Genomic DNA, 17,845 nt, shown 5'->3' on the forward strand with positions numbered 1-17,845 from the left:
CAGGTGCCCCCCTTCAGCCGGTGCGCGCCCCGGGGCGCGGACCCCGAGCGCCCAGATTGGCTACGGGCGGTCCAGGCTCTCCAGAATCCGTTGTAACAGGCGGGGCCGGGTGGCGGCTAACCCGCGGTCGCCTCCCCTTGTCCCTTCCTCTTCACTGTTTCTTCTCCTTCCTCGCTCTATCGCCTCCCTCCTCGTCCTCCTCTTGTTTGAAGGTCATGGAAGCGCCGGGAGGCAGATCGGAGCCGCCGCCGCTCCCCGAGTACAGTGGCAGCTACGTGGTGTCGAGACCAGTCTACAGCGAGCTCGCTTTCCAGCAGCAGTGCGAGCGGCGCCTGCAGGAGCGCAGGACGCTGCGGGAGCAACTGGCCGAGAGCTGCAGGTAAAGGGTCAGCCGTTGCGGTGGGGACATCCGCGCTTCTACTGACACGCGGCCGTGCTCAGGCTCCGGGACCCGCGACTGCGTCCTCCCTGGTGGGAGGAAGGCTTCATCCTTCTCCGCCCGAAGTTGACTCCAGTCTCATAGAAACTTATCTCTGGGGAGAGAGTGTTCCGGGAGTCCCGTCTCTCCTTCTCCTCTTTCGTGGACACCTGGTGTGCCCCTTGGGGGTCCAGTGGGTTACAACTCTCCTCTGGTGAAGGCTGACGAGAGTGGGGAAGAAAGGGGCTCGATTAAAAAGAGATGATGGGTAAACCCATCACCTGACCAGTAGGAGTCCTTGAAAGCCCAAGCTCATCTAGGCAGGATGCCACTCAGAGACACTGCGTGTCAGCCAGGACTCGGGAGAGCGCGCTGTGCTCCGAGTCCTGCACAACAGGCAGTGGGACCCCAGGAAGACCTCCATCAGCCTGCAAACCAAAAAGGGCCGCCAGTAATTGGATATCACAAACACAAAGAATTAGAGAACTGGCAACTACCGCAGAGAACTGGCAACTACCGCTAGATTTTATCTTTAAAAAAAAAACAACAAACCTTTTTGAGGTCATTTCAAATACATAGAAAAGTAGACATATTAGGATAATGAACTTCCTTTCCATGTTTTTACCCATCACCCAGCTTATGACCTTATGATCTACTCAAAGTTAATCTTGTTTCAACTTGCGCCCCCCACTATTTCTGAAGCAAATCCCACCTCTCTCCTTCTCTCTCTCTCTCTCTCTCTCTCTCACACACACACACACACACACACACACACACACACACACACACACAATCTCTAGGGACTCTTAAAAGACATAAACACTATCCCATTAGCAGGAGCCAAAGAATGTTCACTTACTGTTAATGTATTTTTATTTTATCTATTCGTTGTGGAATTTAAAAAATACTAAGTAGAAAGGTACAGCGCTGTGTACATGTTAAGAGTTTTGTAAAAACTGGTTCCAAGCTTGTATTGCCAAAATATACAAATGTGTTTATTTTTCTTAAAAGACAAAGAGAAGTCGAAGAAGGTGCCTGGGGGAAGAAGTCTAAAAATTAATCTCCGTTTAGACTTAGAGACTCTACATTGATCAACGTATGGCTAGACCAGAAAATGAGTTCTTGTATAGGGAGTTTTTTCTCAGAGGATTGTGGGGGGAGGCACTTAACCCTGTGTTTTCTAGCACATTGAATTTAAAAGTGTAGATAGAGTTCTTGGCAAAAGCACAGCAAGCATTTCAGTGTTGGTATCTGCAATTCTCTTTCTTTCTCTAAATAGTTGTAAACATTAACAAAGTTCAGTTAATAACTTTTTGATTGCTTGTGGCTGAGATTAGATTGAAAAACCCACTTTTCATACTTTTTGACAGCTGTTCAAGAAAGAGAGCCCTGGGTGTTCTGAAGACTCTCTTGCCCATCTTGGACTGGCTCCCCAAATACCGAATCAAGGAATGGCTGCCTAGTGACATCATTTCTGGAATTAGCACTGGACTAGTGGGTACGCTTCAAGGTAAGGTGTTGGTGGGTTGGCTCTGAGTGACTGAATCACAGTCTCCAGAAGCAGTTTATAACTTCCCCCAGGCTCCCATGGGTCTGCACCAAATGCATGCTCACCCTTGAAAGTCTCATCTTTCCTCTAGAGACCCTTACTGGAGAAAGTTGCTTCTTTCCTCCTCCTTTTCCTTAGAATTCTCTTTCTGGGAAACCAAGCAGGTTCTCCAGTTGCACAGCTCCCATAGAGCCCTATGACCTAAGCAGTGGCTTCCCAGCTTGTATTGTGACCATAACTCACAGTAAGAAATATGTGTTACATTACAATCTTTACACATTTAGCTCAGGTTTTGTCTAATAATATTTACCCTCACTACAAGTGATACACTATGATATTTTCTATTATCTTATTTTATCATGTTTACATATATTTTTAAAAATGATAATTGCAGCCCATTAAATAACTTTACATCTCACACATGATCTTGACCTGGAGTTTGACACTGGTTTAAGGGAATGCAAAGAAAGTATTTTAGCCTGGATTACACATAAGTGTTTTTTTCTGTTATTCTCCCCATCCTTCTTAATCTGTTCTCTTATTTTAATCTCTGGAAAAATGTCCCAGCATAGGTGGTTATTACTTTTCTTAAACTAGCTTTATATTACATTTCTATGAGCACCTTGGAAATCTGTGGCCTAGTTGGTGAATAACATTCTTCTCTCTCCTCCATACCCATTACCTTGCTTTTGCCCTCCCCACAAATCTACAAAGTCCCTGAGTCATGAAAACAGAAATCTCATTTATTTATTATAATGTTATGGAGCATCTAGTATGTGCCAGGTACTAGGTATATTGAAATGAATAAGATGCACCACTTGCTTTCAAGGAGCTCATGGTCCAGAGGGGAAACAGATAACAATTGGACATAAGGGCTGTGGCAGGGGTGCACCATGCAACATCACCTGCTAAGGGCGTGCACACAGGCTTAGGGGACTAGGAATAGCTTTTTGTAAGCTGAGTTGTCAGAGCTGAGTTTCCCTAAAGGTTCAGTCTGAGTTTGCCAAGTGAGGGAAGTAGGGTGGGATGGGGATGTGTGTCGGAACATGGTTTGGTATGAGACCGCTTCCGAAGTTAGTAATAGTTGTTGTGCAATTCATGAGCCAAAATTGGCCTGTGGAGCTCTCAGGATTACTCAGAACAGACCAGGTAGATTCCCAGAGAAGGAGGTTGTTTTGTCCTCCCAGTGGGCGATCTCAGCCTGGTCAACCATGTGTTCAGTCACAGAGACAGACTGAAGGCTCCAGTGGGGCTGTGCAGCTCCTAAGTTAAACAAAGCCAAGTACTTGTGTGCACAGTGGGCTCTCATAGCTGTGACATGGCAACACGCTGTGACTTCTGGGGAACAGGAAGCACAAAATCCATATCTGTTTAGCCAGTGTCTAGCACAGAGACTGGCACAAAATGGATGGCATTGTAAACATTTAGTGGAGAGGACTGAATTGTATTCCTGGTAATAATGAAATCATCTTTATGTATGAAAAATGGTATTTCAAGTTTGGTTTCTCCCAAGTTTTCATAGACAAGTACCTTATAAGAATTCATTTTAATTTTAGTTTTACTTATTAAATATCAGGCACTACACTAAGGGCTTCAACCACATATCTTATTTAGTCCTCACAACTATTATTAACTGCTTTCTAATAGATGGATTTTTAGGGAGAAAGGAATGGGGGGGAGGCAGAGAGAGAGAAACATCAATGAGAGAGACAAATACCTATCCTCCTCCTGCATGCGCTCCAGATGAGGATAGAACCTGGCACTAAGCATGTACCCTGGCCAAAAATCAAACTGGTGACTCAGGTGTATGGGACAATGCTCCAAACAACTGAGACACATTGGCCAGGGCTAGATGAGAAGGCTATTAAATCTTGCCTAAGATTATGGAGTTGGTAGGTTGTAGAGCTAAGATTTGAACCCAGACTTTAATTCCTAGGATCTTAACTTGTACACTGCACAGTTCCTTTCTTTATAATAATTTGTTTTTCAGAAACATTATAGCTATACATTTATCTGGAAAAAGAAGGTACAGAGGTAAGGTGAATTTCTGGGAGGTTAACCTGGTTCATTCATACATTCATCATTCATTCACTTAATAACATTTGTAGAACAATTCTGTAGGCTAAGGGTTTAGCCATTGGGGACTCAGTAGTTTTCGACAGGCACATAGAGCTCATTTCCTGTAGTAGGAAGGGGAAATAAAGAAATACATAGATAAATATTTCAGAGGTGGTGGACTAAATATGCAATAATAGGGATGAATTTGGGGAGAGAGTATATTTTAGATAGAATGGCCATGGAAAGCTTTACTGGGGCGGGGGGGTGTGGGAAATTTAATCAGAGACTGGAGGATGAAAAAGAGCAGCCATATATCGATCAGAAAGGAGTGTGTGAGGCAAAGGTGCAAATGCCTTGAGGCCAAAGGAGTTTAGTATTTTTAAGGGAGGAAAGAAAAGAACTCTATTTCATTATTACCAGCAATACAATTCAATCCTCTCCACTAAATGTTTACAGTGCCAGGTGCAGGTGAAGTGCAGGTGAAGTGCAATAAGGGGAAGATGGGTAAATAGAATGAGATAAGGTTAGGGAGGATCGGGATCAGAATGAAGCAAGCGAGGCACTTATTCTCATGGGCTCTCCTTAAATATTGCACCCCAGGCGCCTCACCCTCATCTCAGCCCTGAAGATAGGTGTGTCAGCTTTGACCAATTCAAGCAGAAGGTGGAGAGAGCTAGACAGATCTATGTTCTAGGAAAAGAATAACTGAGATACACTGATGGATTACATGTATATGAAAATCACAGATGCCCCCAAGGTTGTTGGCTTCAGCAACTGGGTAGATGTTTATGTGACTTATTAAAATGAAAAAGACCAACTGCAGCTTGGGATGGAAAATGAAATTTTCTTTTGCTAAGTTTGAAGTACATGTGAGACAACGAAGTGGAAACGCCAAATATAGAGCTGGAAGCACTACAGGTGTGGAGGGCAGAGGAGTGGGCTGGGTTAGACATAAAAACCAGGAAAGCATCAGCCTAGAGGTGATATTTAAAAGAGTGGAAATGCTTGAGACTACTCAGGGAGAAAGGGCAGATGGGAAGAGAAGACCTCGAGAGCACTTAGAGGTCAGAAAGATGAGGAGGAGGCCACAAAGAAACATGAAGAGGTTGGTCTCAGGAAGTTAGAGAAAAAGAACAATTGGAGGAATGTGGAATCAGAAGCCAAGAGAAGAGGTCTACTTAAAAAAGGATGTAGGAACCAATAGTGTCAAATACTCCTGAAGGGAGAGTGTGAGGACAGAATACAGACAACACTTGCAAGAAGGTTTTCTGTGGGGCAGAACAGAGACACGGCTGTAAGTGGAGGGAGATAATGGATGTAAGTAGAGTGAAAGGAAGACATTTTCTTTTCCCAATTACAGTTTACATTCAGTATTATTCTGTATTAATTTAAGGAGTAGAGCATAGTGATGAGACACTCATATTTTATAAAGTAGCCCCCCTGATATTCCTAGTACCCCGCTGGTACCATACATAGTTATTACAATACTACTGACTATTATTTTTTCTTTTAATAAAGGAGATACTAGAACATATTTGTGACTTAGTGGGAATGACCTAGCAGAAAGAAAGAGATCTGTGGTCCAAGAGGTAAAGGAGAAACAACTGAAAGCGATGGGAAGTGGAGAGTGTGGATGGGCTTAAGGAGAGAAGTGAGAGGGTTGCTTCTTAAAGACAGAGGGAGATAGTCAAAGGAAGACAGACAGACAACAGTGCAGATGCAGAGACGTTTGACATTTTGGTAAAAAGCAGATTAGGGGCATCTCATGGATTCTATGTTTTGGATGAAGTCCAAGATTCGTCTCTGAACTGCATCTGTGGGAGAAGGGGGACAGGCAGTGTGAGGGAAGTAGAGAGGAGAAAAGCGCACTTCTGGAGGAGATGTAACGGGACTGCCAGGCAGTACTGAGTGTCCACCTGGGGCTTCTGATCATTCCATAAAACTGGTCAGCGCAAATGTAGATGTTTTTAGTGCAGCTTATCCAGTTGTTCAAATGCTTGTCCTGAAAAAGTGGGTGTTTAGTCTTAGCCAGACTGGAGTTTTGCCAGACAAGAAAAGGGAAAGAGAGAGAGGGAGTGAAGTAAGAGAGTTCAGAGTATTTGGGAAATTCCACGGACAAGGAGACAGTGAAGACAGGAGGACACTGAGGGTCAGGAGAAAGTAATCAGTTAATGGATTAGAAGCCTCATGAAGATGAAGACATGTTGCAATAAGGATACTACTGTGGCAGGTAAGTGGAAAGGCTAGGAAGCTGTAGTTAAAGAGAAGGAGGCTCAAAACTGAGATTTCCAAGAGGGGGCTGCAGTTTCTAGTGATGGCAGGCCCATGAAATAACCAGGTGCCTGGGCAGTTGAGGGAGGAGTGGGGAAGAACTCATTAGAGAGGGCAGGCTCGAGTGACTGAGGAGCCACTTATTGCTAAGGATAGTGGGATCTGTTGGACTTTTGTTATTTAAAAAAATTCCCACCACCAAGCAAATGATCAATGACACTACCTTTCTATACAGCTATGGAGAGCCTGCTCGCTTCTTTCTATTTTTGCCTTCTAGATGCTTCCAAATGTTTGCTATCACTCCCTTTATCAGTATATGGGGCTATCCTACACAGGAAGTATATCAACAGAAATGCCACAGTTTAAATCAATGGTTTAGATTTCCTTACGAACTGTATGCTTTCAAAACTGTTGTGCCAAATCTTTTTCTAATAAAGATGATTACAGTATATTTAAGTAGCAGTTGTCCCTAAGTAGGGCACTACATTGAAAACTAAAAAAGTCCCTATTTTCCAGGCTTGTATGAACAGAAGAACTGGGTTTAGGGAAGTGGAAATTTAAGTAGGACTTGAAAGAAAGGACATAAACAATGGGTTGTTTTTATTTCCTGTTCCTTCTTTTCTTGTCTTCCTTTTGTGGAGTTACCTTTCTTGTCCATGTTCTTGGGACAATTGGTTATTGCAATTCCTTGTTTTAATTTTATATATTAAAACAATTACATCAGTAATACAGATTTTTTTCCTAGATTGTAAACTCTGTAAGGGCAGAGACTTTTTTGGTCTATTCCTGTATTCCCTCAAACCTAGAACAGTGCCTGGTATGTGGTAGGTACATAATCAATAGTTGAGTGAACGAATGAATGCTTATTATAGGAAATTAGAAGATACATGAAAAAATATCTCCTCAACAAACTATAAGTTTCCTTTGATCCTATCATTTAGGCAACCCCATTCATATTTTAAAATTATTTATCAATTTATTTATTTATTTGAGAGAGAGAAACATCAGTTTGTTGTTCCACTTATTTATGCATTCATTAGTTGATTTTGGTATTTACCCTGACTGGGGTTCAAACTCACAACCTTGGTGTATTGCCGGCCATTAATATTTTAGTAAATGTCCTATTAGACACATAAATGCATACCTATGTAAAAGTATAAAAAAGTCTGAGAATGACAAGCACTAAATTCAGCATCGTGGTTGTCTTCTTGGGGTGGAAAGGGGAAAAATAATGCGATTGAGGAAGTGTATGCAGAGAGTTTCAACTACACTGGCAAAAATCACTCATTTTTTAAACTGGATTGTAGATACATAGGTGTTTATTATATTACAGTCTTTTTGCATATGTGAATTACTTTGTATTATATAGAAAATCTTTCTTCCACATTCTTTTCATGCATACTTTACTTTTTCAAACATAGTTTATGTTTGAAACATACTTTACTTTTACAAAAGTGGGAGCATGCATACTTACTATTTTAAATTCTGTTTTTTCTCACTTTTTTTGTACTTTATATATCTCCATGTAAATGTACCATGTTTGTGATATATTTCTATATATCACATTGATTTCATTTCATCAAATAACAGTATATAAAATATATTTTAATTTAGTTAACCACTCCTTGTTTTGAGGCTTTCATTCCAACAATAATCTTGGGTGCCTGTGGGCCAGGATATTTAGGTTGTTGCCACACTTTTTCTTTTTCTACTCTTATAAATGTGAGTGTTTATTAATGACCCAACAGCTTGATTTTATTCCCTTGGGAAGTAAATAAAATATAAGAAGGTAACATGGACTAAGATGTGCTGACTATGTAAGAAGTGTCTAACCAAGGAAAAAAACACATTATTATCATCTTCCAGCCTCTATGTGCATAGAAAGTTTGAGATTTCTTCATACCAGATGACACTCACGCTTGGGTGAGTTTAGTGGAGAAGTTGATCTCCTAGTGCAGAGCCCAAGGGAGTGGTCTTGCCTGTTACTACATACAATTGTTATTTTTTTCTTTGTTTGAATCTAATTTCTGTTTCCCGAGAAGAAAGGAGAAAGGGCAGAGAAACAATGGCTGTGTCCTTCAGAACACAGAGAAACACTGAATTCAGATGAAACTGCCTACATGCAAAAGTGGTATAAGCTTTTGGGCTGAACTGCCGAAGTTTTTTAATCAACAAGTGACTTGACTTCTTTTTTCCACTTGTGTGATCAGTGAATAATTGAATTACTGATCAGCTGAACCAATTCATTAGAGCAGTGATTCATTAGAGTAGGTGCAATCATTATCCTAGCATAGCCACAGACTGTATGCACAATAAGGGGAAGCTTAGGACAAGCTGCAAATTGAAGATCTCTATGAAAAGGCCTTTCTTTGTTACAGTAGAAATATACTGTAACTTTTGTTTGTGAATTCAATCATTTTGGATGTACTTTCAGGCATGGCGTATGCTTTACTAGCTGCAGTTCCTGTTGGATATGGTCTCTACTCCGCTTTTTTCCCTATCCTGACATACTTTATCTTTGGAACATCAAGACACATCTCAGTTGGTAATTATAAGCAAATACTACAATTGTATTATTCATGTTTAACATAATTTTGGCCATATTATGCTTATTATGCCTCCATATCTTTGTTAATGATTCCCTGGGAAGTAGGGTTTTCAGTGCTTTGCCTGCTTTTTATAGTCAATAATGCAAATGGCTCTTCTTAGCTGTCAAAATACTAACTATGCCTTTAGTTTGCTTTATACTTAACTCTTTTTTCATGAAGGGGAGAAGTTGAAAAATTATTAAAACTATAGCCTAACTTCAAATTTTAGCATGGTTTTATTTTTTTAAATGTGATAATTTTGACTTCATATTTAGAGTGTTCTCTTCTGAAAGAAAATACGACGAGGAAAATAATCTTTGAGAGGTCTTTGAAACTACTGTTTTACCAGATTAACTTAGCATTTACTAAATTATGTTAATCAAATACATATTCATTATTTCATTAAAGAGCATACTTATTTTAAGTCGCTAAGATTCGAAGACTGGCAAAATCATGCCAAAACAATTTAGAAACTAAGCTTGGCTTTCCTTCTTGGTATGGCTCAAAATAGTTTTATTTCCTGCAGTTCCTAAAATTTGAATTCTCTTTTGCTAGAATGTTCAAGTAAATAAATATTTTAATGCTACTTTGCAACTTTGATAATTTTGTGCCTACATCCATCTGCTGACCAGATGTGTCTGCCTGGACAGTCCTCTGGAAACATACACCTGTCTATTATCTTCCCAATCCATATCCTTGTACTTAGTTGTATTTCCCTCAATATCTGGCATATTGCTTTGTCTGTGGAAAGTAGTCAGGAGGAGGTTTTTGACTAAAGAACTTCCTCACCTGGGAGAACTGATCAGTATCAAATGTTTGATGAGGTAAGGAACATAGAAGCTGATTTTTTTCTCTTTGGTATTCTATCCATTTAGACATTCAGGTTACTGGATTTTGGTACTGAGCCTCCCAGTCATTAAAACCTCCATGATTGAACGATAGAATCATCCTCATCATGAATAAACATGTCAGCAGTGACTGGAGCAATTGATGGAAGAAAAGGAATACTTTTTAAATGTAGGATCTTACAAACTGGCTTTGATATGAAAAAAAAATTTGTCTTGGAAAGAGAAAAAGTGAAACTATACATTCCTTTTTTTTTTTTTTTTTTTCCTTTTGCTGTTTCTTTATCCTAATTTGAATCTTGGATATTGATCAAGGTACTCAGCTCCACAGATTAGGACATTGGATGCCCTAGGAAATGAGTTTCTATAGCATAAAAATAAAACAGAACAAGTAAGGACTCAGCTTGTATGCCACCTCTGCCAGTAAACTTTTCCTGACAACTTGCCCCGCCCCCCACACATTAAGATCACACAAGGTTAGACACTCTTTCCGTATACTTAGAAAGCATCCTGAATGCTATATTATAATTACCTACCTACAAGTCTCTCTTACTCACTTCTAAGTCCTGCATGCCTTTTTAGCTTTTTAGCTTCTTATATGAATAAACAGTATCTTCCCAATCACTGCTATTTTCGCACATATCTTTCTAATTCTATGTAGACATGACATGTTGAATCTAAACACTTGTGATTAATAAATATTAACTGATAGAAACTTTTTCCCCCCCAGGACCTTTCCCAGTGGTCAGTTTAATGGTGGGATCTATTGTTCTGAGGCTGGCCCCGGATGAAAACTTTTTCATACCCAGCAGTAACGGGACTGCATCAAATGCTACCATGATAGACAATGTGGCTAGAGATGCAGCAAGAGTATTGATTGCAAGCACCCTTACTCTTTTGGTTGGGATCATACAGGTAATGGACTTACAAGTGAAATATAGATAGGCATGATTTTTATTTGATGTCACTAACCATTGCTCACCTAAAAATAAAAGCGGCGGGTTGGGGGGTGGCAAAAATCATTTACAGTGATCAGTAAGAATACCTGTTCCAGAAGTGTTGATTCAGGTAGAAGCCCAGATAACATTCCAATTAGGAGGCCAAGGCACTGGGTATTTATGAGAAAGGGGAAGGGGGCAATTATATCAATAGAAGGAAGGCGTTTATATTCATGCAGATAAAATAATGTAGCGATGTTAATCCTAAATCATGTTTTTAATTTTCAGTCTAAGAGCCATCAGTCCAGTAGTCAGATTAACCTATTTCTTGTTATCTTTGTAAAAGGTCAAGGAAATAAGCTACATTATTTTTTGCTTTTCTTAGTACATATTTAGAAATACTTCAAGGCTCATCTTACCCATGGCTTTCAAATTTTAGAGAAATGGAGGAGAGAAAGAGAGCATTAAGAAATTCAGATTTGTTTCCTACAACTATTTCTGTGTTATAGGCAGGCTACCAGAGTTTAAATTGGTGTTAAATTTAATTTGTTAAGAGTTCAAGGGTGTAGTTTCTTCTCTCAGGCAAACATTTAATTTTTCATTTATTTTCTTGTTCTAGTTGGTGTTTGGGGGTTTGCAGATTGGATTCATAGTGAGGTACTTGGCTGATCCTTTGATTGGCGGATTCACAACAGCTGCTGCCTTCCAAGTGCTGGTTTCACAGCTAAAGATCATCCTCAACGTTTCAACCAAAAACTATAATGGAGTTCTCTCCATTATCTATGTAAGTGTTTCTTCTTACTCTAGTGATGGCTCACTAAGAACAACGTGTTCTTTTCTTCTCTAACCTGAGGTTGTGGAGCCTACGTTCTTCTGTGCCATACTTTGGGACCCTCTGAAAGCATTCTTTTCTAAAAGAAGTAGTAGAATCAGGAGTAACATCAAAGATGGCAGATTATGCAAATCATTATCTCAATTGGTCAGATGGTTTCAGAAGTGTCACTGCACTTAAAAATATTAAAGAAAACAAAGTGGTATAGTGAAGCTAGGACTGATCTGGGATGCAACAGACTGGCGTTCCAATCTCAGTTTTGGTTCTGACAAGGTAAGTGACCTTTGGCATACAGATAGTGGCTGAAAAAAGCTCAGGTTTGGAGCTGGGTGACCTGGATTCAAATCCTGGCTCTATTATTTACTAGTTATATGAGCAAATCACCATGCCTCAGTTTCTTTCTCTACAAAATGGAGTTGGTAAATGTATCTACTGACTAAGTCAAACAAGGACAGATGAGAAGCACTTTGGGCCAGAGGCTGGCACAGAACAAGCATTCAATGAAATTGGTTACTTTAAAATTATTAGTTTATATCTCAGGGCTTCTTTTCTTTTTCTTATTTATAAAATGAAACAATTGGACATGTAACTCTAAAGCCCTTAACAACTCTGAGAGTCCATAAAATGTATAATGTGTCTCAGCAATTATAGGTGAAAAGGAACATTAGATTTAGAGATGATTTAACATGAAAAATAGATGCAAAAGAAAGATGTAAATCACACTAATTATATTGAGAAGTGATAATAATAACATGATGTCTATAATATGATCTAGCTTGGGGGGAATGACACTATGAAAAAATAATGTGTCAACATTTAGAATGGAGTCCTTTAATGATCCATGTATTTGCTTCTAGAACAATGTAAGGTCACGCACACATATCTAACACATAGTGAGGTGGTCAGGAATTTGCTCAAATTCACAACAGTGTCATAACCCCACATTATCTGTTCAACAAATATTATCCAGTGTCTATTGCAGGCCAAGTACTATGCTAAGCAGTGGTGAAGGAGGCAGAATAACACAGTAATTAAGATCATGGACTTCGAACTTTAGTAAGCTGGAGTTGTAGTCTTGGTTCCACCACCTATTGCCCATGTGATTTTGGGCATGTTGTATTTCCCTAAACCTCAGTGTTCTCAACTATAAAATGGAGAAATAAAAGCACCTCTTAGAGTTGTGAGGATTAAAAAGAAAAATTGTGTATAGTACTTAGCACAATATCTGGCACATAGTAAAAACTCATAGTAATATTAGTAATATTGTCATTATCATGGTGAACACACCTCATTGAGCTTACTGTTTACTTCCCAGACACTCGGCCTATTAGAACACATTAGTGCAGATTTTTTTCCCAGCCGTTTTTTTGATTCAAAATTATTTTTGTCATTATTACTTTTATCCCCTACCAAGTCCTTGGTTCACTTTAAAACCTTCTGACTGCCTTTTTCTGAAAGTCTCTCTCATTTTTGCATTTCCTGACACAGTTCGCTTTTTCTTGCTTTCACACTTTCCCCACCAACTATTCATTCATTTATTCTTTCACTGTTATTAATTCAATTCTTCTATTCAATAACTATCTATTGACTACCTACCATATGCCAGACATTGTTCATTCCCTATACAAATTCACTGATCCTTGAATCCACCAAGATACCTCTTATTGAGTGTACTCACCTCCTTGTGTGAACATTGCTGGGTCAGCATACACACAGATCATGGGAGGCCTAGGCCAGTGGTTAATCTGGGTCTCTGGCCATTGTTGGACCTCTGTACACAGAGAGCTGAAGTAGTTCTTCTGATTTCTTAGGACTATGCTTAAGATGAGCTTGCTGCCAATGATCCCTTTATCAACAGAGACAAAAGTAACCAGGAAACATTAGAACAAAGTCAAAAAAGGGTTTTGAAACCAAACACAATCATTATGTGACATGTCCTGTTAAACATTATTCTTGAAGTCTCAGGCAACAATCTGTCATAGAATTTTGCAAGAATTCCTCCCAGGTCAGCCAAATTGGATGAAGATATTTTTCAATCATTCCTGTGTGATGGTGAATATAAGCTTCTTCTTCTGAGAAGAAAGAATCAGTATGTTGGGAAATGATTGCGTAAGGCTTGAATGAGCCACTCAGTATGTGAACAGAGAATTTTGTTTATGACATTACTAATTTTAATTGTTCATGATAGAATCCTTCAACAAATGCAGAGTGGTAGTGGATTCTTCTAAGAAAGACTGTAAGATTGCTGTAAGATGCTTCCCTTGGAATGTAGTTAATTTAACATTCCATTTGTTATAAGTTGTACCTTGGATTGACCCCTGACCCCACAAAAATAACAGGAAATAATGAATACCAAAAAAAGGAGAATGAAATATTGGGAAAGAAAAAATATATAAACATTAATTCACAAACGCCAGAGATACTGGGTATAGGCTGCAGAAAGAATTCAGAATTAGTAATACTCTTCATGCTACCATGTCGTTACTCAATTATCTAAGTAAATCACAGAATCTATTTCAGAGTGATTGTTTTCCTACCATTCTCTTTGAATGGTTTGTCTCAATAGACAGAGAAAACTTTCTTCATGCTTACTAAATTGATGTTACCTGCCCCAATTTTCCCTTAACAAAGAAGAAGACACATTGAAAGTTTTGCCCAGGTGGTGCGAGTTTTGAAAGCCACCCCTAAGCTTGATCAGTTTCATTACTTTGAATCTATTTAAGTATGTAAATTTAAGTTATTATAATAAAGAAAGTAACACTTTAAGGAGATATATCTATATATATAAAGTAACACTTTAAGGAGATATATATATATATAAAGTAACACTTTAAGGAGATTATATATATATAAAGTAACACTTTAAGTCTTTATTATAATGACTTAAATTTACATACTTAAATAGATTCAAAGTAGTGAAACTGATCAAGCTTAGGGGTGGCTTTCTATATATATATATATATAGATATAGATATAGATATAGATATAAAATCAGGAAATGCCTGACAGTAAAGGGTGATTATGAAGAGTTTTGTTATATTCATAGAAATAAGAAGTAAAATAAATTTGGCTTTAGAAGTTAACTGAAAAATTTCCTCATATGTAATATCAGGTATAATTTTTCCTTAAGGCATCAAAAACTCAGGCAATGCTAGGTAAGAATGAAGAAATTATCTAAATGAAATGGTCCTAACATTTTCCAAGCATGGTAGAAAATATAGTAAGATATTATCCATTACTGAAAAGCTCATTTTCATGATTTGAATTATTTAGAATACCAGGCTGGATATGTTTATCCATATTTAAACATATTTAGAAAGTATTTTAACAGTATACTAACTTAGAATTAATTTTCAGTGCTTAGAGTCTCATTTCTGTATCTTTGAGCACAACCTGACTTCTTTGGTTTATACAGGTGAGTTTTTTTTTCACACAGGTTAAAATTTCTATTGTAGAACTTTTCGTAAGAGATCCTGAATGATTACTCAATATATAGGCAACTAATATATTTATATGCCTTATCTGATGCAATTCTGTGATATAAACTGATTTTGTTTTTTGGAACTCCTATTACATAGTTAATGTAATAGAGGTACTTTTTATTCAAAGGTCTAAGTGAGTGTCACAGATTAAATAAGTATCTTGTAGTGATTATTCTTTACAGTAAAAATGTTTTTATGATTGGGATAATTATTCTGATTGTTTTTAAGTTTGAATTTTTCCAACTTGGGTTGAAAGTAAACCTTTCTCGTATAGACAATCAAAATATTATATCTAACTCATGGATTAATGAGGGTCATCATCAGAAAATTGCTAATCTAAAGGGCCATGGTACAATACCTTCAGGACTTAGGGCTGTTTACTCCTATGGTAGGTTCTCTAAGTTCTTGAGTTATTGTGTCTGCTTGTGGTAGTTTCTCCATTTCTTCTTTTTCTTTTTTTTTAGTATATGTTATTGATTATGCTATTCCAATTTTTTCTCCCCTTAAGTCCCCTCCACTGTGCATCCCTCCCACCAGAATCCCCCCTTAGTTCATGTCCAAGGGTCGTACATATCAGTTCTTTGGCTTCTCCATTTCCTATACTGTTCTTAACCTCCTCCTGCCTATTTTGTACCTACCATTTATGCTTCTTATTCCCTGTACCTTTTCTTCCATTCTCCAACCCCCACCCCTTCCCCGCTAATAACCTTCCTTGTGATCTCCATTTCTGTGATTCTGTTCCTGTTCTAGTTCTTTGCTTAGTTTGTTTTGTTTTTTATGTTCAGTTGTTGATGGTTTTGAGTTTGTTGTGATTTTACTGTTCATAGTTTTGATCTTCTTTTTCTTAGATAAATCCCTTTAACATTTCATATAGTATGGGCTTGGTGATGATGAGCTCCTTTCACTAATCTGGAAAGCACTTACCTTATCTGGGAAGCACTTTATCTGCCCTTCCATTCTAAGTGATAGCTTTGCTGGACAGAGTAATCTTGGAGGTAGGGCCTTGCCTTTTGTGACTTTGAAAACTTCTTGCCAGCCCCTTCTTGCCTGCAAGGTTTCTTTTGAGAAATCAGCTGATAGTCTGAAGGGAACTCCTTTGTAGGTCACTGTCTCCTTTTCCCTTGCAGCTTTTAAGATTCTCTCCTTATCTTTAATACTGGGTAATGTTACTATGATGTGTCTGGGTGTGTGCTTCTTTGGGTCCAACTTCTTTGGGACTCTGAGCTCCCTGGACTTCCTGGAAATCTATTTCCTTGGCCAGATCGGGGAACTTCTCCTTCATTATTTTTTCAAATAAGTTTTCAATTTCTTGCTCTTCCTTTTCTCCTTTGGCACCCCTATGATTCAGATGTTAGAATGTTTAAAGTTGTCCCAGAGGTTCCTAAGCCTCTCCTCATCTTTTTGAATTCTTATTTCTTCACTCTGTGCTGCTTGAATGTTTACTTCTTCCTCCTGCTCCAAATTGTTGATTCGAGCTCTGGTTTTCTTCCCTTCACTGTTGGTTCCATGTATGTTTTTCTTTATTTCACTTTGCATAGCCTTCACTTTTCCTTCTATTTTGTGACCTTACTCAACCAGTTCTATGAACATCCTGATTACCAGTGTTTTGAACTCTGCATCTGATAAGTTGGCTATCTCCTCATCGCTTAGTTGTATTTTTTCTGGAGTTTTGATCTGTTCTTTCATTTGGACCATATTTCTTTGTCTTGGCACACCTGTTACATTGTAAGGGGTGGAGACTTAGGTATTTGCCAGGACAGGGCAACCCACTTCTCTGTCTGTGGGGGATGGATCCGTGAGGGAACAATGCCACTTGCTCGGCTCTCAGCTGGCTTTCAGTCACTTCCTTCACTATCCACAAGCAAATCGGGCCCTTCTGGTGCTGATTCCCCGGTGGGTGGGTGGGTTGTGTACATTCTAGGACCCTGTGGTCTCTCCAAAGAACTCTCCTGTGAGGCTGAGAGTTTCTCCCACCACCACAAGCCCCACAAGTTTTTACAGCCAGAGGTTTGGAGGCTTTCTTTTTCCACGCTGGAACCCTGGGTTGCACAGTCAGTCTTACTCCCCAGCTATTGCTCCCATTTATCCTCATGCAAATGTGGTACTGCCCATTCTGCCCTCTACCACCTCGCCAGGTCCTTGCCGCATGTCCTCTCTGCTCAGGCTGCCTGTCTCCTCCCCTACTACAAGCCTGGATGAATGTTTCTCTTTAACTCCTTGGTTGTTGGACTTCCAGACAGTTCTATTTTCTGGCAGTTCTGGTTGCTTTTTGTTTTTAAATTTGTTGTTGTCCTTTTGGTTGTGCGAGGAAGCAAAGTGCATCTACCTCTGCCTCCATCTTGGCTGGCTACATTTGATTTTTTTAATTCTCATTATTTTTTTTTCAAGGTGCTATTACTTGCCTCAATTTGTTATTATCAGTGTATCTGCATTTAGAAATTTTTACTGACTCTGGGAAACAAAGTAAACTAGTTAGTACTTAGTTTAAAGCAAGAGTAAAAATACTCTCTGAATGAAAATCCAAGAGGCTTACTCCAAGTGAAATGCTTCCACTCTAGTTCAAGTGCTTGGTGGAATGTATTTTGTTTGCACTATAACTTCTCCTTTTGTTCCTTTACTCTTGAATGTATTTCAGAGAGTTGAGGTGGCTGGCACAATGACTTCTAGATTTCTTAATGCTCATAATACATAATTTCTATCAGATTGTCATTATAAATCTTAAACATAGTTCATTTATAAAAATAAATAAGGAATGTTATAAACATAAGATGCTCCATCCTTTTATCTTCACATAAAAACATATAAAAGGACCATTTAAAGAAAAGTAACCTTTAGCAGGAGATTAACTTGTCTCAAAGAATTGG

General features: G+C 38.8%; 1 protein-coding gene across 1 annotated transcript in view; it reads left to right on the forward strand.

Moving 5' to 3' along the window:
• The first annotated feature begins 215 nt into the window (after positions 1 to 215).
• The window catches only part of SLC26A4 (solute carrier family 26 member 4), a 47,057-nt gene continuing 29,427 nt past the window's right edge, over positions 216 to 17,845 (forward strand). The window contains exons 1-5 of the mRNA XM_054564629.1: positions 216 to 379; positions 1,789 to 1,928; positions 8,731 to 8,841; positions 10,460 to 10,644; positions 11,287 to 11,451. Coding sequence (XP_054420604.1) covers positions 216 to 379; positions 1,789 to 1,928; positions 8,731 to 8,841; positions 10,460 to 10,644; positions 11,287 to 11,451 — 765 coding nt within the window. The remainder of the gene's footprint in view (positions 380 to 1,788; positions 1,929 to 8,730; positions 8,842 to 10,459; positions 10,645 to 11,286; positions 11,452 to 17,845) is intronic.

Source organism: Pteronotus mesoamericanus, unplaced genomic scaffold (assembly GCF_021234165.1).
Source record: "Pteronotus mesoamericanus isolate MK-2021 breed Mesoamerican mustached bat unplaced genomic scaffold, CSHL_Meso_final scaffold_85, whole genome shotgun sequence".
In the NCBI taxonomy this organism is placed as follows: domain Eukaryota; kingdom Metazoa; phylum Chordata; class Mammalia; order Chiroptera; family Mormoopidae; genus Pteronotus; species Pteronotus mesoamericanus.